This window comes from Oncorhynchus gorbuscha, linkage group LG20 (genome assembly GCF_021184085.1).
Source record: "Oncorhynchus gorbuscha isolate QuinsamMale2020 ecotype Even-year linkage group LG20, OgorEven_v1.0, whole genome shotgun sequence".
Classification (NCBI taxonomy): domain Eukaryota; kingdom Metazoa; phylum Chordata; class Actinopteri; order Salmoniformes; family Salmonidae; genus Oncorhynchus; species Oncorhynchus gorbuscha.
Genome location: NC_060192.1, coordinates 35,813,280 through 35,840,779, shown reverse-complemented (window position 1 = coordinate 35,840,779; position 27,500 = coordinate 35,813,280). Strand labels below are relative to the sequence as shown.

Here is a 27,500-nt window from a genome sequence, read left to right as displayed (position 1 = left end):
TAATATTGAGTTGCACATTAAGAGCACCTACCTACCTAATATTGAGTTGCACATTAAGAGCACCTACCTAATATTGAGTTGCACATTAAGAGCACCTACCTACCTAATATTGAGTTGCACATTAAGAACACCTACCTACCTAATATTGAGTTGCACATTAAGAACACCTACCTACCTAATATTGAGTTGCACATTAAGAACACCTACCTACCTAATATTGAGTTGCACATTAAGAACACCTACCTACCTAATATTGAGTTGCACATTAAGAACACCTACCTACCTAATATTGAGTTGCACATTAAGAGCACCTACCTAATATTGAGTTGCACATTAAGAGCACCTACCTACCTAATATTGAGTTGCACATTAAGAACACCTACCTAATATTGAGTTGCACATTAAGAACACCTACCTAATATTGAGTTGCACATTAAGAACACCTACCTACCTAATATTGAGTTGCACATTAAGAGCACCTACCTACCTAATATTGAGTTGCACATTAAGAACACCTACCTAATATTGAGTTGCACATTAAGAACACCTACCTAATATTGAGTTGCACATTAAGAACACCTACCTACCTAATATTGAGTTGCACATTAAGAACACCTACCTAATATTGAGTTGCACATTAAGAGCACCTACCTACTTAATATTGAGTTGCACATTAAGAGCACCTACCTACCTAATATTGAGTTGCACATTAAGAACACCTACCTAATATTGAGTTGCACATTAAGAACACCTACCTAATATTGAGTTGCACATTAAGAACACCTACCTAATATTGAGTTGCACCCCCCCACACATGGGAAACTGTTGAGTGTGAAAAAAAACCCAGCAGCATTGCAGTTCTGGACACAAACTGGTGCACCTGGCACCTACTACCATACCCCGTTTAAAGGCATCTAAATCTTTTGCCTTGCCCATTCACCCTCTGCACACATACACAATCCATGTCTCAATTGTCTCAAGGTTTAACAATTCTTAAACCTGTCTCCTTCCCTTCATCTACACTGATTGAAATGGATTCAACAAGTGACATCGATAAGAGATCCCAGCTTACACCTGGTCAGTCTATGTCGTGGAAAGAGCAGGGGTTATTGTGTATACTCAGTGTATATTCCCACAGTACACATGGTTGTCATTGTACACTACTGAGTGTACAAAACATTATGAACACCTGCTCTTTTGTATGACATAGACTGACCAGGTGAATCCAGGTCAGGTTAATATACATCTGATTGATGTAATAATGCATGTCTTTTAAACCCACAAAAACAAAACATCCATCAGTCAATCAGCTATTCAATCAATCAAATCTCTCCTCCCATCTCCTTCTATTCCTATAACAAGTATATAACCCTTTTCACAGATTACATCTGTACATTTTAAAAGATAGAAATAGACACATGATGCATCACTTGGACAGGCTGTCACTTGCCTACATGCCAAAGGACATCCTATTCTATACACTAAAGTTTGACCAAATCAAAAACAATCAAATCAAATGCTATTTGTCACCTGATTCGTAAAACAGCATTGTGTAGATTAACAGATTCACTACAAAAAAAATGTTGTTCAGATTGTCTGGGAGTGGTCTGAGTTGTGGGGGAAACTGAAAACTTGCTGTTATTGGCAGAGAGGTTTGGAACTCTCTTATTGGTCGATTAACTCATTTCCCACCCGGTGATGTCACCAGGCAGGCCAAAACTCCATCCCACCAAAACAGGTAAAAATTGTGTTTTTTTTTCAAGCAACTCTTACACTAAAATGGCATTTTCATAAATTTTACAATTTCACAGTATTGTTCCAACTTCATAGTGTGTAAATATATTTATACAACGGGTGGGTCTAATCTTGAATGCTGATTGGTTAAAACCGCATTTCAGACGGTGTCTATTCCACAAGTTACCACTGGCTAAATCAATTACGTTAAAATGCCTATTTACTTGTTCCATCTGACAGCGCAAAACACTGTTTCATCAGCCCAGCCAGGCAATTTATATACTTGATCTCCACTATAAAAACCATCTAGACATTATCTCACATTTCTTTTACACTAACTTTAGTTTTCAACAGTGGAGATTTGAATAAACCTTGCCGTCTGTCTCTCTGACATTTACAACGTTGTTTCAATATTCAAATTCGATCTCCAGCTGTCCCATAGTGTCGGGAGCCGGAACTAGACAGACAGGCAGGCAACGTTTCTCAGCCAGTCGAAATCACGAATCAGCGGGCAAGAAAAGTGGTTGTGAAATAAAGGCCTGTTGCTTGTTGTTGTATGGCGTAATGGTGCCCTCTTTTGGGCAATTTGAGGTCCACCCTCAATCTTTTGAAACAATGATCTGGGTCGTGATTGGCTTAAATCCAGTGGTGGAAAAAGGACAACATTTTCCTTACTTGAGTAAAAGTAAAGATAACTTAATAGAAAGGCCATTAAAAAAAACACAACAAAGTTCAAATGGGAATACAATGACAGATATTTGGTTTATTTATACAACAATGTAATGTGTTCTCACTTTGCTTTATCTTAAAAGCAGAACCAAAATAACTAGATTGCAGTTGAGATTACATTTAAAAAGTACATGGTGCAAGAGATCAACGCTGTTGGAGATTCTGCACAGATTATTACAGTAATGGTGAAGATCTCCACCGACCTGCGACCTTTGTACGCTATCTTGAACATGCATGCTTTGATTATATAAAGACATTTAAAGCTACAGTAACCTCAAAATATGGCCATGGATGTGTACATTAGTATGTAAAATAACCTTCACTTTAGTATATTTACTGTATTACAAAAGTCATATTGAATTCTGTTTGGTTAAAAACGTAACCAAATATCCATCCACATTTGAAGGAGATTATCTTCTTCTTGGATAGTTTAATCTGTGCCACTTACTAAGGGATGGATTCAATAACATCCGCATAGTGGTTGTTGTATGGAGGTGTCGGAGGTGGAACTGCATTAGAGCTGTCAAATCCACAAGTGGCTCGTTGCCTTGCCTTATCATAGACACTGCATGCAATGAAACCACACCCGATTATATATTATTATTATTATTATAAACCGACAAATCCAACACAGCCTCATTACAAATTCCAAAAACTTGAATTCGACTGCTAGGCTATAAATCCGCTCCTCCAAATGAACATTTAAACATGCATGAGCCTAACATATGTTTGTCTGAAAGATTAAGCCATGCAAGTCTAAGTACACAGGGCCGGTACAGTGAAACTGCGAACGGCTCACTGGTTTGACATCAACAATTTGACACTTGACAGTTATTTCTAACATTGATACAGACTACACTTAATACTTCTAAGGAAGGGAGTGGTTTGAGACACACCAAAGCAGCCACTTACATACAGTATGTATCAGCTCATACTGTAGATACAGCTCCAACACCGTCAAAACATCTGCTGTGGGGATGTCGGCCAACGATGGTTAACGCTCGATCTGATTGAATCTGGGCATTCGTTTGGTTTTAATTCCAGTTTGTATTCATGCCCTCCATCTCAACCAAAAAATCTAAGTTAAAGAATAGGACTAAATCAAACACATTTTAAATTAAGTAATATTCATTTAACTTAGATTTATTTAGTTGAGATGGAGACATGAATCTAATATATTCATGAAACTTTTAAATTAAATTTGAAAAAAGGGTTCCAAAAGGGTTCTGCTGCTGTTCCCATAGGAGAACCTGTTTGTAGGCTGTTTGGAGTGTTTATCTGGATAAAAAAAAAAAAAATAATAAAAAATATATATATATATATATATATATATATAATTATATATAATTATGCCCCCCCCCCCCCACTTCTAAAACCAAAGTTGCGCCCCTATCGGTAATAGTTTGTAACAAATATCAATGCAAAGCTGGGCTTGTTTAAAACCCTGGATGGGAGACCGAAGGGATAGCTGTAGATAGACCAACTCTCCAGTAGGAGGTGCTGCCCGACCCATTGCTTTTCTGTCTGCTAGTGAATATAACGTTAAAGATCTGACATTTTTCCAAAGGTAGAAATTTAACATATTTTACAAGGTTTGTCTATGTTGAAAATGTGTTACAATGATGACATAATCCTGTGATTGAAATTCCACCTCAAAACAACAGTTGATGACTTTTTGCAAATTCAATGTATTTTTATACGTAGATTCCACATCACAATATGTCGACAAATGATGTTGAAAACCCCCCCCCCCCAACATAGATTCAACCAGTTTGTGCCCAGTGGGGCATGTACAGTACACAGACATGTGACCACGGGTAAGAGTCTTCTCATCATGTTAGATTAACAGACTCCACAAAGAAGAAAGTCCACGTCCCAACATGGCCAAAAGAAGTGTACTACACAGGGAACAAAAGGGCCATTTGTGACACACACACAACCAATGGGAGCTAGATTATTAAACAATCACACAATTCAGTTGTTTATGTACAAGCAAACAAACAAACAAACAAAGAGGTTTGTTGATAAGGAGTCCATATGTAAACAGGTCCTACATCCTCCCAGTCCCAGCATTTATCGGCGCTACATAGCATGGTTGGGGTCAATTCGAATTGAAGGCATTCCAAAAGGGCCATCTATTTGAAATTGCTTCTCAAGAAACTATAAGTGAAAGCTGTTTATTTCTAAAGTTTTTCCATGTATTGAAGTTCAAATTCAAATCACTTCCTGAATTGACTACCTTCAATTCGGATTGGCTGCAACCCTGCGACATAGTAAGTACTGTAGTGGATGAGGTGGGTGAGGTGAATTTCTCCCATACTGTACAGTGAAGAGCTTAGAGCTTTGAGCACAAATCAATATTGTCCCTAAAGAGCAATCCATTTGCAGCAGTAATAGTCTGAAACAGCCCTCTCCAGGGCAGCCCTGGTCTTAATGGTATTAAATGAATGGTTAATTAAGCATTTGTCCTCTAGTCCTCTGGCTGGAGCTGCAGGGAGGTGTGGAGAGAGGAGCAATAGATCAGTCAAATATCCCCTCTCCTTCTCCAGGTGGAGAGATGCCTTCATATCTCAGTCAGTGGGATTCAGGGGGTGGTATAATATCTCCTCTCCTTCCCCAGGTGGAGAGATGCCTTCATATCTCAGTCAGTGGGATTCAGGGGGTGGTATAATATCTCCTCTCCTTCCCCAGGTGGAGAGATGCCTTCATATCTCAGTCAGTGGGATTCAGGGGGTGGTAAAATGAATACTGTCCTTCCTCTTTACTCCACTCTCCCCCTTTCTACCCACAGTCAGGATCCAATGAAATTCTGGACAGATATGAAGGGGGGTGGTAGTATGTCTCTCCCTCCTTCCCTCACCCATAGCGAGGGTCCATGTCAGTAGGTAGACTGGGGGGTGATAGGATGTATTCCGTGAGGCCTCCATGTATGATAGAGGAGGTCAGGCTCTTCCTGTTCTTCTTCATGGTCGACCGTCTCTGCCAGCGACACAGCAGCACCTCCACCTGTTCATTGTTAAACCGATGACAGAAGAAAGAAATCAATCATTTCATATAAATTCTCAGGTCGTTATTGTAAAAGAGAACGTGTTCTCAATGACTTAACTGGTTGCAGTTCTTTTCTGTGGTTAAACGTACTGTCTGTATAATTTGCATCTCAGTAGTAATAATCATGTTATGGGTTAGGGCTGATAGATTGTACATTACTGTTTAACATCTTTACTTTTTTTTAGATACAATTCTATACTCCTAGTATGAATAGATGGTTTTTAGAGATGGCCTTAGAGATTGAAAGAAGTGTTAAGTTTTAAGCTCTTTGTGTATGAGAAGTGTAATTATGTAGTGGACTGCAGCAGATTGTAGCAATGCGTACTCCCTATAACTCAAAGCCTCTTCTGACTGATGAGAAGACCTGCGATATGCTCGGAGAAGCACTGAGAAATACTGGGTGATGGAAAAGTACTGAAACACATCTTAGTGGACTGGAGGGGGTGAGAGCTCAGGGTATAAGGCGGCAGGTAGCCTAGTGGTGTCACGCCCTGACCTCAGTTATCTATGTTTTCTGTATTATTTTGGTCAGGTCAGGGTGTGACGAGGGTGGGTATGTGTGTTTTTGTCCTGTCTAGGGTTTTTGTAATTCTATGTTTTTTTGTATGTCTAGGTATATGTAGGTCTATGGTGGCCTGAATTGGTTCCCAATCAGAGGCAGCTGTTTATCGTTGTCTCTGATTGGGGATCCTCTTTAGTTTGCCATTTTCCATTTTGGTTTTGTTGGTTATTGTCTCTGTGTAGTTGTGCCTGTCAGCACTCGTGTCTTATAGCTTCACGGTCATTTTTGTTAGTTTGTTGAGTGTTTTCTTCGTTTGAATAAAATAAAATGTTATTCTTATCACGCTGCGCCTTGGTCTCCTTGTTATGACAAGTGGATAGAGCGTTGGGCCAGTAACCGAAAGGTCGAGGTAAAAATCTGTCGTTCTGCCCCTGAACAACCCACTGTTTCCCGGTAGGCCATCATTGTAAATAAGAATAAGTTCTTAACTGACTTGCCTACTTAAATAAAGGTTAAATAAAAATATAATAATATAAATGGACACTGTCCTGCATGTATGTTCTCCCACTGTTTCCCGGTAGGCCATCATTGTAAATAAGAATAAGTTCTTAACTGACTTGCCTACTTAAATAAAGGTTAAATAAAAATATAATAATATAAATGGACACTGTCCTGCATGTATGTTCTCCCACTGTTTCCCGGTAGGCCATCATTGTAAATAAGAATAAGTTCTTAACTGACTTGCCTACTTAAATAAAGGTTAAATAAAAATATAATAATATAAATGGACACTGTCCTGCATGTATGTTCTCCCACTGTTTCCCGGTAGGCCATCATTGTAAATAAGAATAAGTTCTTAACTGACTTGCCTACTTAAATAAAGGTTAAATACAAATATAATAATATAAATGGACACTGTCCTGCATGTATGTTCTCCGTTGAAGCATTCGGTCAGGTGTGATAAATCTAGTTTGAGCTTTTTTTGTTTGGTGTCCGCCTCGAGTTTGTACCAGAAATCTAGAACCTAACAGAACCAAAAACAACATTATAAAATGCTCAAATACATTTGCAGATTGTCTGATAATTTTCTTGTTTTGTACCTAGATTTCATATCTTAAGAACTTTAAATACTTTTAAATTGTCATCAATTAATTTAAAAAAATAACTTTGAAGTGTTTCGTTAACTAAATATCAAAACATTGTTTTTTAACAGAAGGAAAAAGTTGCAATATTTTCCCTGCTTCCAGCAATCAGGAAATACTACTGCACATGGACCTGAGTCAGGAGTACACCAGGTAGAATATAGGGAAAGATCTAGGCAATTTCTATGATTCTTTACAACATCGGGGACATGCAGAGATGCAGAGAATGAAGTTGAGTTTAAGTTCTTCTAAGACAAGTTGTCATCTCCAACATTGTGACCTTCCGTTACAGAGCTTTGCTTTGATGGGGATTACATTCATTTGGGTTCCTCCACCGTACTCACTATTCCTTATTTCTATTGGAGATTGTGTTTGTGCTTGCCAATGGGAACTCTACAAACTTACAGAGCAGACCAGCCTATGTTTTGCAGTGGAGGCGGAAGGAAGGGGTGGACCATTCTCCTCAGTGAATTTACATTTACATTACATTTAAGTCATTTAGCAGACGCTCTTATCCAGAGCGACTTACAAATTGGTGCATTCACCTTATGACATCCAGTGGAACAGCCACTTTACAATAGTGCATCTACATATTTTAAGGGGGGGGGTGAGAAGGATTACTTTATCCTATCCTAGGTATTCCTTAAAGAGGTGGGGTTTCAGGTGTCTCCGGAAGGTGGTGATTGACTCCGCTGTCCTGGCGTCGTGAGGGAGTTTGTTCCACCATTGGGGAGCCAGAGCAGCGAACAGTTTTGACTGGGCTGAGCGGGAACTGTACTTCCTCAGTGGTAGGGAGGCGAGCAGGCCAGAGGTGGATGAACGCAGTGCCCTTATTTGGGTGTAGGGCCTGATCAGAGCCTGGAGGTACTGAGGTGCCGTTCCCTCACAGCTCCGTAGGCAAGCACCATGGTCTTGTAGCGGATGCGAGCTTCAACTGGAAGCCAGTGGAGAGAGCGGAGGAGCGGGGTGACGTGAGAGAACTTGGGAAGGTTGAACACCAGACGGGCTGCGGCGTTCTGGATGAGTTGTAGGGGTTTAATGGCACAGGCAGGGAGCCCAGCCAACAGCGAGTTGCAGTAATCCAGACGGGAGATGACAAGTGCCTGGATTAGGACCTGTGCCGCTTCCTGTGTGAGGCAGGGTCGTACTCTGCGGATGTTGTAGAGCATGAACCTACAGGAACGGGCCACCGCCTTGATGTTAGTTGAGAACGACAGGGTGTTGTCCAGGATCACGCCAAGGTTCTTAGCGCTCTGGGAGGAGGACACAATGGAGTTGTCAACCGTGATGGTGAGATCATGGAACGGGCAGTCCTTCCCCGGGAGGAAGAGCAGCTCCGTCTTGCCGAAGTTCAGCTTGAGGTGGTGATCCGTCATCCACACTGATATGCCTGCCAGACATGCAGAGATGCGATTCGCCACCTGGTCATCAGAAGGGGAAAGGAGAAGATTAATTGTGTGTCGTCTGCATAGCAATGATAGGAGAGACCATGTGAGGTTATGACAGAGCCAAGTGACTTGGTGTATAGCGAGAATAGGAGAGGGCCTAGAACAGAGCCCTGGGGACACCAGTGGTGAGAGCGCATGGTGAGGAGACAGATTCTCGCCACGCCACCTGGTAGGAGCGACCTGTCAGGTAGGACGCAATCCAAGCGTGGGCCACGCCGGAGATGCCCAACTCGGAGAGGGTGGAGAGGAGTATCTGATGGTTCACAGTATCGAAGGCAGCCGATAGGTCTAGAAGGATGAGAGCAGAGGAGAGAGAGTTAGCTTTAGCGGTGCGGAGCGCCTCCGTGATACAGAGAAGAGCAGTCTCAGTTGAATGACTAGTCTTGAAACCTGACTGATTTGGATCAAGAAGGTCATTCTGAGAGAGATAGCGGGAGAGCTGACCAAGGACGGCACGTTCAAGAGTTTTGGAGAGAAAAGAAAGAAGGGATACTGGTCTGTAGTTGTTGACATCGGAGGGATCGAGTGTAGGTTTTTTCAGAAGGGGTGCAACTCTCGCTCTCTTGAAGACGGAAGGGACGTAGCCAGCGGTCAGGGATAAGTTGATGAGCGAGGTGAGGTAAGGGAGAAGGTCTCCGGAAATGGTCTGGAGAAGAGAGGAGGGGATAGGGTCAAGCGGGCAGGTTGTTGGGCGGCCGGCCGTCACAAGACGCGAGATTTCATCTGGAGAGAGAGGGGAGAAAGAGGTCAGAGCACAGGGTAGGGCACTGTGAGCAGAACCAGCGGTGTCGTTTGACTTAGCAAACGAGGATCGGATGTCGTCGACCTTCTTTTCAAAATGGTTGACGAAGTCATCTGCAGAGAGGGAGGAGGGGGGAGGAGGATTCAGGAGGGAGGAGAAGGTGGCAAAGAGCTTCCTAGGGTTAGAGGCAGATGCTTGGAATTTAGAGTGGTAGAAAGTGGCTTTAGCAGCAGAGACAGAGGAGGAAAATGTAGAGAGGAGGGAGTGAAAGGATGCCAGGTCCGCAGGGAGGCGAGTTTTCCTCCATTTCCGCTCGGCTGCCCGGAGCCCTGTTCTGTGAGCTCGCAATGAGTCGTCAAGCCACGGAGCGGGAGGGGAGGACCGAGCCGGCCTGGAAGATAGGGGACATAGAGAGTCAAAGGATGCAGAAAGGGAAGAGAGGAGGGTTGAGGAGGCAGAATCAGGAGATAGGTTGGAGAAGGTTTGAGCAGAGGGAAGAGATGATAGGATGGAAGAGGAGAGAGTAGCGGGGGAGAGAGAGCGAAGGTTGGGACGGCGCGATACCATCCGAGTAGGGGCAGTGTGGGAAGTGTTGGATGAGAGCGAGAGGGAAAAGGATACAAGGTAGTGGTCGGAGACTTGGAGGGGAGTTGCAATGAGGTTAGTGGAAAAACAGCATCTAGTAAAGATGAGGTCGAGCGTATTGCCTGCCTTGTGAGTAGGGGGAAGGTGAGAGGGTGAGGTCAAAAGAGGAGAGGAGTGGAAAGAAGGAGGCAGAGAGGAATGAGTCAAAGGTAGACGTGGGGAGGTTAAAGTCGCCCAGAACTGTGAGAGGTGAGCCATCCTCAGGAAAGGAGCTTATCAAGGCATCAAGCTCATTGATGAACTCTCCGAGGGGACCTGGAGGGCGATAAATGATAAGGATGTTAAGCTTGAAAGGGCTGGTAACTGTGACAGCATGAAATTCAAAGGAGGCGATAGACAGATGGGTAAGGGGAGAAAGAGAGAATGACCACTTGGGAGAGATAAGGATCCCGATGCCACCACCCCGCTGACCAGAAGCTCTCGGGGTGTGCGAGAACACGTGGGCGGACGAAGAGAGAGCAGTAGGAGTAGCAGTGTTATCTGTGGTGATCCATGTTTCTGTCAGTGCCAAGAAGTCGAGGGACTGGAGGGAGGCATAGGCTGAGATGAACTCTGCCTTGTTGGCTGCAGATCGGCAGTTCCAGAGGCTACCGGAGACCTGGAACTCCACGTGGGTCGTGCGCGCTGGGATCACCAGATTAGGGTGGCAGCGGCCACGCGGTGTGGAGCGTTTGTATGGTCTGTGCAGAGAGGAGAGAACAGGGATAGACAGACACATAGTTGACAGGCTACAGAAGAGGCTACGCTAATGCAAGGAGATTGGAATGACAAGTGGACTACACGTCTCAAATGTTCAGAAAGTTAAGCTTACGTAGCAAGAATCTTATTGACTAAAATGATTAAAATGATACAGTACTGCTGAAGTAGGCTAGCTGGCAGTGGCTGCGTTGTTGACTTTGTAGGCTAGCTGGCAGTGGCTGCGTTGTTGACACTACACTAATCAAGTTGTTCCGTTGAGTGTAATAATTTCTACAGTGCTGCTATTCGGGGGCTAGCTGGCTAGCTAGCAGTGTTGATTACGTTACGTTGCGTTAAAAGAACGACAACAATTATCTTTGATACACAGACGGCTATGTAGCTAGCTATGTAGCTAGCTACGATCAAACAAATCAAACCGTTGTGCTGTAATGAAATGAAATGAAAAATGTGATACTACCTGTGGAGCGAAGCGGAATGCGACCGGGTTGTTGAGTGCGGAAGTTCTATTCAGTAGACGTTGGCTAGCTGTTGGCTAGCTAGCAGTGTCTCCTACGTTAAGGACGACAAATAGCTGGCTAGCTAACCTCAGTAAATTAAGATAATCACTCTAAGACTACACGCTCTAAACTACACAATTATCTTGGATACGAAGACAGCAAAGACAACTATGTAGCTAGCTAACACTACACTAATCAAGTCGTTCAGTTGAGTGTAATAGTTTTTACAGTGCTGCTATTCGGTAGACGGTGGACGTATGCTAGCTGGCTAGCTGCTGGGCAGATAGCAGTGTAGACTACGTTAGGACGACGAAATACAAGTTGCAATAGAAGTGCTGACTGTTTCACTATGTTGTCCTCTTTCTTTTCCTTTTTCTTCTGTCCTTCTTTTGTCCTTATTTTGTCTTCCTTTCTTCTGTTAACTAGATATTTTTTGTTGTTATTCTTTGTAAGCTAGCTAGCTTCTTCCAGGAGAGTCCCTAGCAACTGCTTAGCAACAAGTAAACAATTCTGCTAGCAATTCAGCTAGCTAAGATAACTGTACAATTTTATGAAAAATAGTTAATTTTTCAAAAGCCTGTCTTTTTGGTTTGTTCCTTGTTTTGTCTTCTATTGAGTCTTGCAGTTTTCTCTTGATTTTTTTGATGTACTTCACTCTAAAAAACCATTTAAATCTCAATATATACAGGAGCTCATTTTTCAGCAGCTGCTCAATTTAGAACTCCGGAATTTCATAGTGAAACATTAAAGTGATAATTTTTAGATAAAACTATACTAAATATATTCAAGTCACCAAATAATTGATTAAAAAATGGTCTATAGTAGACTCAACAGCACTCTGTAGGGTAGCACCATGGTGTAGCCAGAGGACAGCTAGTTTCCGATTTAAAAATCCACCAACCACTCAGATTTCTTACCAGCCAAAATATATATATTTTTAATCTAAAATGACACTAAACAAAAACGGATGAGCATGATTTGTAATGTTTCTAAAACAACACATGTATTACTAGTGAGAAGTAATGTGGTATATTGTTTAATAAAAACATTTGTGACCTGAGTCTTAACCAAAATAGCACAGATGAAAGTTTCTCCCGGCCCTTTACGGGCGGGAGGTTACCGTGGTAACGCAACTTGAGTTATGTTTCTGCCTGTAGGGTTGAGTCTGACTAGTGGAAGTGTTGTCTTCTCTTCTCTAGCAGTTGAAACTCAAAAATAGAAAAAACAACCTAGCTTTGTGAGCAAAACAATGTAAATAGCTAAGAAACTGAAGGCCAACGTCTCAGTAGACTTTTGTTTCAAGTAAATTAGACCAACTTTTATCAATGTTTGCAAACGCATCTAAAAATGAATCTTTCACTCAGCTCTTATGTTCGCACAGCCCCCAGCCAGGCAGTGATGCAGAAATACTTTGAAAACAGTCACTGCGGTATTTATTTGACTATAAATGTGATCATACTTATTCATAAATGCGAGTGAAATGCTCACACGGTGGAGCCCTGACCACCCGCCAACATGGCTGGTGAAATAAACATCTTATGCCAAAATCTATGCTCATTTAGCAGATGGTGGATGTTAATTTTGGGCCCTGGATCTCACCCCCGTCCATTTACTTACACAGTAATTATGACAACTTCAGAGCTCTTGCTCTCCATTCAAAGACTTAGTCGTGGACACTCTTACTGACAGTTGTGGCTGCTTTGTGTGATGTATTGTTGTCTCTACCTTCTTGCCCTTTGTGCTGTTGTCTGTGTCCAATAATGTTTGTACCATGTTTTGTGCTGCTGCCATGTTGTGCTGCTGCCATGTTGTGTTGCTGCCATGTTGTGTTGTCATGTGTTGCTGCCATGTTGTGTTGCTGCCATGCTGTGTTGTCATGTGTTGCTGCCATGTTGTGTTGCTGCCATGTTGTGTTGCTGCCATGCTGTGTTGTCATGTGTTGCTGCCATGTTGTGTTGCTGCCATGCTGTGTTGTCATGTGTTGCTGCCATGTTGTGTTGCTGCCATGTTGTGTTGCTGCCATGCTGTGTTGTCATGTGTTGCTGCCATGTTGTGTTGCTGCCATGTTGTGTTGCTGCCATGCTGTGTTGTCATGTGTTGCTGCCATGCAATGCTGTTGTCTTTAGGTCTCTCTTTATGTAGTGTTGCCATGTTGTGTTGTCATGTGTTGCTGCCTTGCAATGCTGTTGTCTTTAGGTCTCTCTTTATGTAGTGTTGTCTCTCTTGTCAGGATGTGTGTTTTGCCCCCCCGCAGGAGGCCTTTTGCCTTTTCCTAGGCCGTCGTTGTAAATAAGAATTTGTTCTTAACTGACTTGCCTAGTTATATAAAGGTTAAATAAAACAACTGACATGTTGTCCACCCAATCAAAGGATCAGATAATGAATCTAGTACTAAAAGCATAAGCTGCAGCTAGTGAGCAACTTGTTGAGTAGTTGACTCAAAGAGAGAGACAGACAATAGTTGAACAGTTTTGAACAAATTCAGTTCTTACAAAATGAGAGGCGAGGGAGAAAGAAAACAGAACAAAATGGGGATAAACATACCTGAACTTATCCAATAAAACTCTCATTTGCAACTGCTGGACTAATGATTACACCCTAGATTAGCTAGATGTAGGCAAGAGTGTGCAAGGTAGTATTATTTTTTTTAACCTTTATTTAACTAGGCAAGTCAGTTAAGAACAAATTCTTATTTTCAATGACGGCCTAGGAACAGTGGGTTAACTGCCTGTTCAGGGGCAGAACGACAGATTTTGTACCTTGTCAGCTCGGGGATCTGAACTTGCAACCTTTCGGTTACTAGTCCAATGCTCTAACCACTAGGCTACTAGGCTACCCTGCCGCCCCCGAATGTGTCACTGTCTGTCACCTTGATTACTCCACATTCTCTCAACCTGTGCACCTACACTACCATTCAAAAGTTTGGGGTCACTTAGAAATGTCCTTGTTTTTGAAAAAAAAGCACATTTTCTGTCCATTAAAATAACATCAAATTGATCAGAAATACAGTGTAGACATTGTTAATGTTGTAACTGACTATTGTAGCTGGAAACGGCTGATTTTTTAATGGAATATCTACATAGGCGTACAGAGGCCCATTATTAGCAACCATCACAGACTGGCCAAGAAAAATAAAAGATTAAGATGGGCAAAAGAACACAGACTAGGAAAGAGATATGGCTTTTTCTTTGCAACTCTACCTAGAAGGCCAGCATCCCGGGGTCGCCTCTTCACTGTCGACGTTGAGACTGGTGTTTTGCGGGTACTATTTAATGAAGCTGCCAGTTGAGGACTTGTGAGGCATCTGTTTCTCAAACTAGACACTGTAATGCACTTGTTCTCTTGCTCAGTTGTGAACCAGGGCCTCCTACTCCTCTCTCTATTCTGGACAGTTTGAGAAGGAAGTAGTACACGTTGTACGAGATCTTTAGTTTCTTGGCAATTTCTAGCACGGAATAACCTTAATTTCTCAGAACAAGAATAGACTGACAAGTTTCAGAAGAAAGTTCTCTGTTTCTGGCCATTTTGAGCCTGTAATAGAACCCACAAATGCTGATGCTCCAGATACTCAACTAGTCTAAAGAAGGCCAGTTTTATTGCTTCTTTAATCAGGACAACAGTTTTCAGCTGTGCTAAAATAATTGCAAAAGGGTTTCTAATGATCAATTAGCCTTTTAAAATGTTTGTTGACGTTGAGTGTGAGGTTATTTTCCTGACACCACACTCCGAGGGCCCTCATCTCCTCCCTGTAGGCTGTCTCGTCGTTGTTGGTAATCAAGCCTACCACTGTAGTGTCGTCTGCAAACTTGATGATTGAGTTGGAGGCGTGCATGGCCACGCAGTCATGGGTGAACAGGGAGTACATGAGAGGGCTGAGAATGCACCCTTGTGGGGCCCCAGTGTTGAGGATCAGCAGGGTGGGGATGTTGTTTCCTACCCTCACCACCTGGGGGCGGCCCGTCAGAAAGTCCAGGACCAAGTTGCACACGGCCAGGGTCGAGACGCAGGGTTTCGGGCTTAATGACGGGTTTGGAGGGCACTATGGTGTTAAATGCTGAGCTGTGATCGATGAACATAGGTATTCCTCTTGTCCAGATGGGTTAGGTCAGTGTGCAGTGTGATGGCGATTGCGTCATCGTGGACCTATTGGGGCGGTAAGCAAATTGGAGTGGGTCTAGGGTGTCAGGTAGGGTGGAGGTGATATGATCCTTGACGAGTCTCTCAAAGCACTTCATGATGACGGAAGTGAGTGCATCGAGCGATAGTTGTTTAGCTCAGTTACCTTAGCTTTCTTAGGAACAGGAACAATGGTAGCCCTCTTGAAGCATGTGGGAACAGCAGATTGGGATAAGGATTGATTGAATATGTCCGTAAACACACCAGCCAGCTGGTCTGCGCATGCTCTGAGGGCACGGCTAGGGATGCCGTCTGGGCCGGTAGCCTTTGCAAGGGTTAACATGTTTAAATGTTTTACTTAAGTTGGCTGCAGTGAAGGAGGGCCCACAGATTTTGGTAGCGGGCCGTGTCAGTGGCACTGTATTGTCCTCAAAGAAGTTGTTTAATTTGTCTGGGAGCAAGATGTCAGTGTCCACGACGGGGCTGGTTTTCTTTTTGTAATCCGTGATTGACTGTGGACCCTGCCACATACGTCTCATGTCTGAGCCATTGAATTGCGACTCTACCTTGCCCCTATACTGACGCTTAGCTTGTTTGATTGCCTTAGAGGGAATAGCTACACTGTTTGTATTCGGTTATGTTTCAGGTCGCCTTGCCATGATTAAAGGCAGTGGATCACACTTTCAGTTTTGCGTGAATGCTGCCATCAATCCACGGTTTCTGGTTGGGGAAGGTTTTAATAGTCACCGTGGATACAACATCACTGATGAACTTGCTAATAAACTTTCTCACCGAATCAGCGTACACATCAATGTTGTTGTCTGAGGCTATCCGGAACATATCCCAGTCCACATGATGGAAGCAATCTTGAAGCGTGGAATCAGATTGGACCAGCGTTGAACAGACCTGAGCACGGGCATTTCCTGCTTTAGTTTCTGTCTATAGGCGGGGAGCAACAAAATGGAGTCGTGGTCAGATTTGCCGAAAGGAGGGTGAGGGTAGGCTTGGTATGCGTCGCGGAAGTTAAAGTAGCAATGATCCAGAATGCTGCCAGCCCAGGTCACACATTCGATACGCTGATTAAATTTAGGGAGCCTTGTTTTCAGATTAGCTTTCTTACAATCCCCAGTTACAATAAATGCAGCCTCAGGATATATGGTTTTCAGTTTACATAGAGTCCAAAGTTCTTTCAGGGCCGTCGCGGTGTCTGCTTGTGGGGGGATATACTGTACACGGCTATGATTATAATTGAAGAGAATTATTTTAGTAGATAATGCGGTCGACATTTGATTGTAAGGAATTCTAGGTCAGGTGAACAAAAGAACTTGAGTTCCTGTATGTTGTTATGATTACACCATGACTTGTTAATCATAAGGCATACACCCCCGCCCTTCTTACCAGAGAGGTGTTTGTTTCAGTCAGCGCGATGTGTGACGAAACCGGGTGTCTGTACCGACTCTGATAACGCATCCCGAGTGAGCCATGTTTCCGTGAAACAGAGAAGGTTACAATCTCTGATGTCTCTCTGGAAGGCAACCCTTGCTCGAATTTCATCTACCCTGTCAAGAGACTGGACATTGGCGAGTAGTATACTCTGGAGCAGTGAGTAATGTGCCTGTCTACGGAGCTTGCCCCATCTGCGACACTGTTGTTTTGGGTCGCCTATAGGGATCCGATCAATTGTCCTGAGTGGTGGTCCAAACAGAGGATCCGCTTCGGGAAAGTCATATTCCTGGTCATAATGTTGGTAACTTGACAATTCTCTTATATTCAATAGTTCTTCCCAGCTGTATGTAATAAGACTTACATACAGTGCTGTGCTTGTTGAGTGTCCTTCCCTATAAGTGTGCTGAAATTCTGTTGTCAATTTGTTTACTGTAAAATAGCATTGTATCTGGTCAAACACAATTTTTTCCAGAAGTTTAATAAGGGTTGGTAACCGGCTGATTGGTTGGCTATTTGAGCCAGGAAAGGGGGCTTTATTATTCTTGAGTAGGAGAATTAATTCAGCTTCCCTCCGGGCCTGAGGGCACACGCTCTCTAGTCGGCTTAAATTGAAGATGTGGCAAATAGGAGTGGAAATAGTCTGCTATTATCCTCAGTAATTTTCAATCCAGATTGTCAGACCCCGGTGGCTTGTCACTGTTGATGGACAACAATCATTTTTTCACCTCTTCCAAACTGACTTTATGGAATTCAAAAGCACAATTCCTGTCTTTCATAATTTGGTCTGATATACTTGGCTGTGCAGTATCAGCGTTTGTTGATGGCATGTCATCCCTAAGTTTGCCTATCTTGTCAATGAAAAACACATTAAAGTTTGCGATATCAGTGGGCTTGGTGATGAATGAGCCATCTGATTCAATGAATGTCGGAGCCGAGTTAGCTTGTTTTCCCAAAAATGTAATTTAAGGTGCCCCAAAGTTTTCTACTATTATTCTTTATATAAGTTATCTTTGTTTCAGAAATGTTATAAATTATTTTTTATTTAGGTTAGTCACCTGATTTCTTAATTTGCAGTAAGTTTGCCAAATCACCTGGGCTGACAGACTTAATTGCCATACCTTTTACCTCATCCCTCTCAACCATACAATTTTTCAATTCCTCATCAATCCAAGGGGATATATCCTTTTTTACAGTAATTTTCTTAATGGGCACAGTCTTATTATTAGTAACTGAAATAAGTAGTTTCATAAATGTGTAAAGAGCAGCGTCTGGTTGATCCTCATTACACACCACAGACCATCAAATATTCTTTACATCATCAACATATGAATAAGTACAAAACTTATTGTAGGACCTCTTATACACTACATTAGGCCCAGCCTTTGGAACTGTGCTTTATATTGTGATCACTGCATCCTATACATGATCAACCTGATCCAGGTTGCAGACACTGGTTACAGTTTGATGCTTTTCCCTGAGTGGGCAGCTTGATGAAAACCAGTCATTATTTAAATCACCCAGAACATATACTTCTCTGTTGATATCCTATACATTATCAAGCATTTCATACATATTATCCAGATACTGACGGTTATCCCTTTGTGGTCTAGCAGCTGCCCAACAGAATGGGCTTTAGGTGAGGCAGATTTACCTGTAGCCATATTACTTCAACAGTATTTAACATTAGATCGGTAACAATGTCTACACTGTATTTCTGATCAATATGATGTTATTTTAATGGACAGAAAAGTAGTTTCTTTCAAAAACAAGGACATTTCTAAGTGATCCCAAACCTCTGAAGGTAGTGTACATTGTAAACTTTCATTCATATGCTAGGTTGTAGCAACCTCATGATGGGTATAGGGAAAATGTAAGTATCATGTGGTAGCCTAAACCTATGGATGTTACATTGAGCTGGTTGAATGGAATATGAATGAAAGTCATCCAATATGCTGTAATAGAAGGCCAATAAAAGGCCAGAAAAGATAGTCATCCCTCATTGTCATCCCTCATCCACTGATGTACTGTATTGAATACATGGAATTGAATTGTGATGATAACAGTGAATGAATCTTGCACACAATGTACTTCGTTTTCCATTTTCTTTTTAATCAGGACTAATACTTGATTTGATTGTGTATGAAATTGTTATGGTAAAAAAAAATGCATAAAAGGAGAGTAATTACCCATAATTCTGCACCGAAAATCAGTTGATCGACTGGGACTTGTAAAAGACAGGTTAACTTTCTGTTTTGTCCGCTTAGACTGAAGTGTTTGTGCTCGTCTTTTTTCAGTAAGTCGTGTTCTTCTGAATAATGTAATGGCAATTTTGACCTTTCATTTCGTTTAGATTAAAGTATTTATGTTTTGAGAAGGCAACTCCATTTTGAAAATGTATTTTAATGTTTCGCATTAGGCCACTGAGTTAGTTCTGTGTCATGTGAACATTGCCATGAAAATAGCCAATATTGTAAATAAAAAATGATTAAGACAAACTGTTAATAATGGCAAAATGCAAATAGTTATAAAATATACAGTACCAGTCAAAAGTTTGGATACACCTACTCATTCATGGCTTTTTCTGTATTTTTTTCCCCTTTTTTACAATGTTCTACATTGTAGAATAATAGTGGAGACATCAGAACTATGAAATAACACATATGGAATCATGTAGTAACCAAAAAAGTGTTAAACAAATCAAAATATTTTCTATATTTGAGATTCTTCAAAGTACCCACCCTTTGTCTAGATGACAGCTTTGCCTAATTGACAGTTGGCCTTCTCTCAACCAGCTTCATGAGGAATGCTTTTCTAACAGTCTTGAAGGAGTTCCCACATATGCCGAGCACTTGTTGGCTGCTTTTCCTTCACTCTGCGGTTCAAGACATCCCAAACCATCTCGATTGGGTTGAGGTTGGGTGATTGTGGAGGCCAGGTCATCTGATGGAAAACTCTATCACTCTCCTTCTTGGTCAAATTGCCCTTACACAGCCTTGATGTGTGTTTTGGGTCAATGTCCTGTTGAAAAAATAATGACAGTCCCACTAAGCGCAAACCAGACGGGAGGGCGTATCGCTGCAGAATGCTGTGGTAGACATGCTGGTTAAGTGTGCCTTGAATTCTAAGTAAATCCCAGACAGTGTCACCAACAAAGCACCCACACACCATCACACCTCCTCCTCCATGCTTCACGGTGGGAACCACATATGCAGAGATCATTCGTTCACCTACTCTGCATCTCACAAAGACACAGCAGTTGGAACCAAAAATCTCAAATTTGTACTCATCAAGACCAAAGGACAGATTTCCACCGGAATATATACATTGTTTGTGTTTCTTTTTCTTGGCACAAGTCTCTTTTATTATTGGTTCCTTTAGTAGTGGCTCCTTTGCAGCAATTGTACCATGAAGGCCTGATTCATGCAGTCTCCTCTGAACAGTTGATGTTGAGATGTGTCTGTTACTTGAACTCTCTGAAGCATTTATTTGGGCTGCAATCTGAGGTGCAGTTAACTCTAATGAACTTATCCTCTGCAGCAGAGGTAACTGAGTCTTCCTTTCCTGTGGGGGTCCTCATGAGAGCCAGTTATCATAGCGCTTGATGGTTTTTGCGACTGCACTTGAAGAAACTTTAAAAGAACTTGACATTTTCCGGATTGACTGACCGTCATATCTTATAATAATGGACTGTCATTTCTCTTTGCTTATTTGAGCTGTTCCTGCCATAATATTGACTTGGTCTTTTACAAAATACCTGCCATAATATTGACTTGGTCTTTTACAAAATAGGACTGTATACCACCCCTACCTTGTCACAACACAACTGATTGTCTCAAATGCATTTAGAAGGAAATAATTTCCACAAATGAACTTTTAACAAGGCACACCTGTTAATTGAAATGCATTCCAGGTGACAAACTCATGAGGCTGGCCAAGAGTGTGCAAAGCTGTCATCAAAGCAGGGGGTGGCTACTTTGAAGAATCTAAAATCTAAAATATTTAGATTTGTTTAACACTTTTTAGGTTACTTCATGGTTCCATATGTGTTATTTCATAGTTTTGATGCCTTCACTATTATTATACAATGTAGAAAATAATACAAATAAAGAAAAAACACAGGAATGAGTAGGTGCGACCAAACCTTTGATTGGTACTGTATACAAATATACAGTATATACAGTGTACGGTGCATTCGGAAAATATTCAGACCCCCATTGACTTTTTCCACATCTTGTTATGTTACAGCCTTACTCTAAAATGTATTAAATAAAAAATGTTCCTCATCAATCTACACAAAATCACCCCATAATGACCCCATAATGACAAAGCAAAAACAGGTTTCTAGAAATGTTTCCAAATTTATACAAAAAATAAAGACAGAAATACCTGATTTACATAAGTATTCAGACCCTTAGCTATGAGATTTGAAATTGAGCTTAGGTGCATCCTGTTTCCATTGGTCATCCATGTTTCTACAACTTGATCAGAGTCCACCTGTGGTAAACTCAATTGATTGAACATGATTTGGAAATGCACACACCTGTCCATATAAAGTCCCACAGTTGACAGTGCATGTCAGAGCAAAAACCAAGCCATGAGGTCGAAGGAATTGTCTGTAGAGCTCCGAGACAGGATTGTGTCGAGGCACAGATCTGGGGAAGGGTACCAAAACATTTATGCAGCATTGAAGGTCCCCAAGAACACAGTGGCCTAAATCTTTCTTAAATGGAAGATGTTTGGAAGCACCTAGACTCTTCCTAGAGCTCCAGAGTTCCTTTGTGGAGATGGGAGAACATTCCAGAAGGACAACCATCTCTGCAGCACTCCACCACTCTACCAATCAGGCCTTTATGGTAGAGTGGCCAGACGGAAGCCACTCCTCAGTAAAAGGCACAACAACACTTAGAGTTTCCCAAAAGGCATCTAAAGACTCTGAGACCATGAGAAGCAAGATTCTCTGGTCTGATGAAACCAAGATTGAACTCTTTGGCTTGAATGCCAAGCATCACATCTGGATGAAACCTGGCACCATCCCTACGGTGACACATGGTGGTGGCAGCATCATGCTGTAGGGATGTTTTTCAGCGGCAGGGACTGGGAGACTAATCAGGATCAAGGGAAAGATGAACAGAGCAAAGTATATTGAGATCCTTGATGACAACCTGCTCCAGAGCACTCAGGACCTCAGACCGGGGAGAAGGTTTTCCTTCCAGTAGGACAACGACCATAAGCACACAGCCAAGACAACGCAGGCGTGGCTTCGGGACAAGTCTCTGAATGTCCTTGAGTGACCCATCCAGAGCCCGGACTTGAACCCGATTGAACATCTCTGGAGCGACTCTCCCCATTCAACCTTACAGAGCTTGAGGTTCTGCAGAGTAGAACGAGAGAAACTCCCCAAATACAGCTGTGCCAAGCTTGTAGCGTCATACCAGACAAGACTCTAGGCTGTAATCGCTGCCAAAGGCGCTTCAACAAAGTACTGAGTAAAAGGTCTGAATACTTATGTAAATGTGACATGTCCGTGTTTTCAATTCCTAAAAACCTGTTTTTGCTTAGTCGTTATGGGGTATTGCGTGTAGAGCAGTGCTTCCCAAACTTTTTATAGTCCTGTTACCATTCCGCCTCCAGCTGCATACCCCCTCTAGCACCAGGGTCAGTGCACTCTTAAATGTTGTTTTTTTGCCATCATTGTAAGCCTGCCACACACACACACACACACACACACACACACACACACACACACACACACACACACACACACACACACACACACACACACACACACACACACACACACACACACACACACACACACACACACACACACACACACACACACACACACACACACACACACACACACACTATACGATGCATTTCTTAAACATAAGAATGAGTGTGAGTTTGTCACAACCCGGCTCGTGGGAAGTGACAAAGAGGTTTTATAGGACCAGGGCACAAATAATAATATTATAATAATCATTCATTTTGCTCTTTATTTAGCCATCTTACATATGAAACCTTATTTGTTCATCAAAAATGGTGAATAATTCACCACAGGTTAATGAGAAGGGAGTGCTTGAAAGGATGCACATAACTCTGCAATATTGGGTTGTATCGGAGAAAGTCCCAGTATTAAATACATTTCCACACACAGTCTGTGCCTGTATTTAGGTTTCATGCTAGTGAGGGCCGAGAATCCACTCTCACATAGGTATGTGGTTGCAAAGGGCATCAGTGTCTTATCAGGGTGATTTGCCAAGGCAGGATACTCTGAGCGCAGCTCTATCCAGAAATCTGGCGGTGGCTTCTGATTATTCAATTAAATTTTCACAGAACACAAAGCTGTCCAGTACTTTAAAAATATCCCCTCATGTTGTCCTGGTTTCCAGTGGTTTGCAGAAGAGGATGTCTTCCTTAATTGACCCCCCATAAACGTAACAGACAAATACCAGGAAATGTGCCAGGCCCGTCACGTCTGTTGACTCATCCAGCTGTAACGCATTTAATTCACTGGCTTGTATGCGAAGCAGTAATTGTTTCACTGCCCATTTTTTCAGTTTTTGATTTGTTAAAAAAGTTTGAAATATCCAATAAATGTCGTTCCACTTCATGATTGAGTCCCACTTGTTGTTGATTCTTCACAAAAAAATACAGTTTCATATCTTTATGTTTGAAGCCTGAAATGTGGCAAAAGGTCGCAAAGTTCAAGGGGGCCGAATACTTTCGCAAGGCACTGTATATATATATATTTATATTTATATAAATATATACATATATTTTTAAAATTATATTTACCAGTGGTAGAAGGTAAATTGAAAGAAAATACTGGAGGCTACGTCCCAAATGGCTTCCTATTCCTTTTTAGTGCACTACTTTGACCAAAGCCCCATGGGACCTGATCAAAAGTAGTGCACTATACAGGAAATAGGGTGCCTAAAGCCCCATGGGTCCTGATCAAAAGTAGTGCACTATACAGGAAATAGGGTGCCATTTGGGATGCATCCACTACCTGTTCTCTGAAGAAGCTGGTAGTCAGGGTGTAGAGGATAGGGTTCAGGGCACTGTTGATGGGTAATATAAAGATCACCACCCAGGATGAGATGGTACCTGGAGGGGGAGAGAGAGAGGGAGTTAGAGGTGTGTGCGTGTGCGTCCTTGTGTATTAACTGCAGTGTTGGGGAGTAGTGAACTTCATGTAGGTCAACTAGTAATTTAACTTCGTTTTGCGTTAGCTTGGTGGTAGTTGAACTCAATTCAAATCTAGGTAGTGTTTCCACTAGTTAATTGCTTTTTAAATTTTTTACTATACACTACTGTTTTACCATGTAGCAGTGTAGCTAACTACTGGAACTACACACTACTGTTTTACCATGTAGCAGTGTAGCTAACTACTGGAACTACACACTACTGTTTTACCATGTAGCAGTGTAGCTAACTACTGGAACTACACACTACTGTTTTACCATGTAGCGGTGTAGCTAACTACTGGAACTATACATTACTGTTTTACCATGTATACACACTACTGTTTTACCATGTAGCAGTGTAGCTAACTACTGGAACTACACACTACTGTTTTACCATGTAGCGGTGTAGCTAACTACTGGAACTATACATTACTGTTTTACCATGTATACACACTACTGTTTTACCATGTAGCAGTGTAGCTAACTACTGGAACTACACACTACTGTTTTACCATGTTGCGGTGCAGCTAACTACTGGAACTACACACTACTGTGTATCCCAAAGGGGCACTGGTGTGGGTCTTCTCAGAAACATGTCTGTAACATCTGAATGATTTGCGCTACAAACTATTATGACCCGGTCATGACGCTCACACAAGAGTCGTTCGAAGGTAAGGAATTATTTTCATAGGAAATTCCAGGACATACTATATCATTAATAATCATTAATAAACTCACATAGTCACAGTCAAAAACTCCAACCTCCACACAGTTGTCACTGACTAGTTGGATATTAATTTCCTACTGAGCAAACAATTTATGTACTTACAACATTCTTTAAATACATTTTTTGTTAAAAATTTGATTGACATTGGTCAATAAAGCTCATAAATGCAATTGATTATTTCAGCGTGTTTTGTGTTCTACTTGTTGTCCTGAAAATAAAATTGTGAGATTTTTACTGGGGTCATCAAGCCTGATGCTAATAGGCTTTTAACATATAACCCCAAAGTGATCGGTTGTTACAATTTATAGTCTAGGACATTTCAGATTTACATACAATCATTTTTCACTAATTCATTTGAATGTAGTGAACTACTTTTTCAAAGGAACTTTAGTTACGTAAACTATATTTTTCATAGGGGTAGTTTTAGTGTAGCATAACTTCTGTGTAAATTAATTGATAGCTTGGCAAACTATATTTTCAGAGTAGCTTCCCCAACAATGATTACCTGGTATCTCGACCTGAAACAGGGACAGTATTTACCTGGTATCTCGACCTGCAGCAGGGACAGTATTTACCTGGTATCTCGACCTGCAACAGGGACAGTATTTACCTGGTATCTCGACCTGCAACAGGGACAGTATTTACCTGGTATCTCGACCTGCAGCAGGGACAGTATTTACCTGCAGCAGGGACAGTATTTACCTCGACCTGCAGCAGGGACAGTATTTACCTGGTATCTCGACCTGCAGCAGGGACAGTATTTACCTGGTATCTCGACCTGCAGCAGGGACAGTATTTACCTGGTATCTCGACCTGCAGCAGGGACAGTATTTACCTGGTATCTCAACCTGCAATAGGGACAGTATTTACCTGGTATCTCGACCTGCAGCAGGGACAGTATTTACCTGGTATCTCGACCTGCAGCAGGGACAGTATCTTGACCAGGAAGATGGGGATCCAGCAGAGGGCGTCAGAGAAGACGATGAAGAAGAACCTGTTAGCTACAGCCACATCTCTGTGTAGCCTGCTCCTCAGGTCTGTAACAGAACAACATGTTAGCTACAGCAACGTCTGTGTAGCCTGCTCCTCAGGTCTGTAACAGAACAGCCAGTTAGCTATAGCAACGTCTCTGTGTAGCCTGCTCCTCAGGTCTGTAACAGAACAGCCTGTTAGCTATAGCAACGTCTCTGTGTAGCATGCTCTTCAGGTCTGTAACAGAACAGCCTGTTAGCCACAGCTAGGTCTCTGTGTAGCCTGCTCCTCAGGTCTGTAACAGAACAGTCTGTTAGCTACAGTCAGGTCTCTGTGTAGCCTGCTCCTCAGGTCTGTAACAGAACAGCCTGTTAGCTAACTGGGGGACAAATTCACCTTTCAGCAGGACAATAACCTAAAACACAAGGTTCGTTCCTACACATTGAGTCACGTGGCCGTGGCTTGCTAGATAAAGCAGGCACACAGGCATTGAGGCATTCAGTTACTGTTTTATTGAACATCAGAATGGGCAAAACGAGTGACCTAAGAGACTTTGAGCGTGGTATGATTTTCGGTGCCAGGTCCAGTATCTCAGAAACGGCCATCCTCCTGGGATTTTCACGCACGACAGTGTCAAGGGTTTACCGAGAATGGTGCTACAAACAAAACACATCCAGTCAGCGGAAGTCCTGGGGACGAATACTGCTAGTTGATGAGAGGTGGAAGGAGAATGGCAAGAATCGGTAAGAACAGGCAGGCCACAAACAGGCAGATAACGGAGCAGTACAAAAGTGGTGCAGAATCTTGGTTCGCTCCACTCGTTGGTCCTTGTCGCGGATGGGCAGACGACCACGCCGGGCTCCACTCGTTGGTCCTTGTCGCGGATGGGCAGACGACCACGCCGGGCTCCACTCGTTGGTCCTTGTCGCGGATGGGCAGACGACCTCGCCGGGCTCCACTCGTTGGTCCTTGTCGCGGATGGGCAGACGACCTCGCCGGGCTCCACTCGTTGGTCCTTGTCGCGGATGGGCTATTGCAGCAGACAACCACGCCGGGCTCCACTCCTATCAGCTAAAACAAGAAGTGGCTCCAGTAGAAAAACATCACCTGGTCTGACGAATTCTGGTTTCTGTTGCGTCATACTGATGACTGAGTCAGGATTTGGCGTAAACAGCATGAGTCAGAGGTTGGTGGCACCTTAATTGGGGAGATTCGGCATTTAGTAATGACTGGAGCGGAATCAGTGGAATGGAATCAAATAGATCAAACACACAGTTTCAGGGTGTTTGTTGCCATTCCATATGTTCCGTTCCGGCCATTACTATGAGTCGTTCCACACTGAGTGTACACATTGATTCTTCTAAATGTTGAAAATCCGTAGGCAAGGGAGAGACACAAACTGATGCAGTTTGAGGTCATGTGGCGGAGTGTGATGCGGGCGCTGGAGAAGGGGGTGTGAGCTGATGGGTCAAGGCAGGGTGACGTCATTGATGTCATTGATGTTTGCTTGTGTTTGGACGTGTATTTAAAAAATGTAAAAGTGTCCAAAAATGAATGTTCCTGAGTGGCCTAGTCACAGTTTTGACTTCAATCGGCTTGAAAATCTATGGCAAGACTTGGAAATTTTCTGTCTAGCAATGGGCAACAACCAACTTGATTGAGCTTGAATATTTTTTGTATAATAAAGTGCAAATATTGTATAATCCAGGTGTGCAACGCTCTTAGAGACCCAGAAAGACTCACAGCTGTAATCGCTGTCAAAGGTGATTCTAACATTCTCAGGGGTGTGAATACTTATATACATGAGATATTTCTGTATTTCATTTTTAATAAATGTGCAAAAATGTCTAAAAACACATT

General features: G+C 42.4%; 1 protein-coding gene across 2 annotated transcripts in view; it reads right to left on the bottom strand.

Moving 5' to 3' along the window:
• Window positions 1-3,824: 3,824 nt before the first annotated feature.
• The window catches only part of LOC124006597 (relaxin receptor 2-like), a 199,244-nt gene continuing 175,568 nt past the window's right edge, over window positions 3,825-27,500 (bottom strand). For both annotated transcript variants that reach the window (XM_046316636.1, XM_046316637.1), the window contains exons 20-22: window positions 25,574-25,705; window positions 23,764-23,861; window positions 3,825-5,469 (exon numbers count right to left, since the gene is read on the bottom strand). In XM_046316636.1, coding sequence (XP_046172592.1) covers window positions 5,320-5,469; window positions 23,764-23,861; window positions 25,574-25,705 — 380 coding nt within the window. In that variant the 3' untranslated portion in view covers window positions 3,825-5,319. The remainder of the gene's footprint in view (window positions 5,470-23,763; window positions 23,862-25,573; window positions 25,706-27,500) is intronic.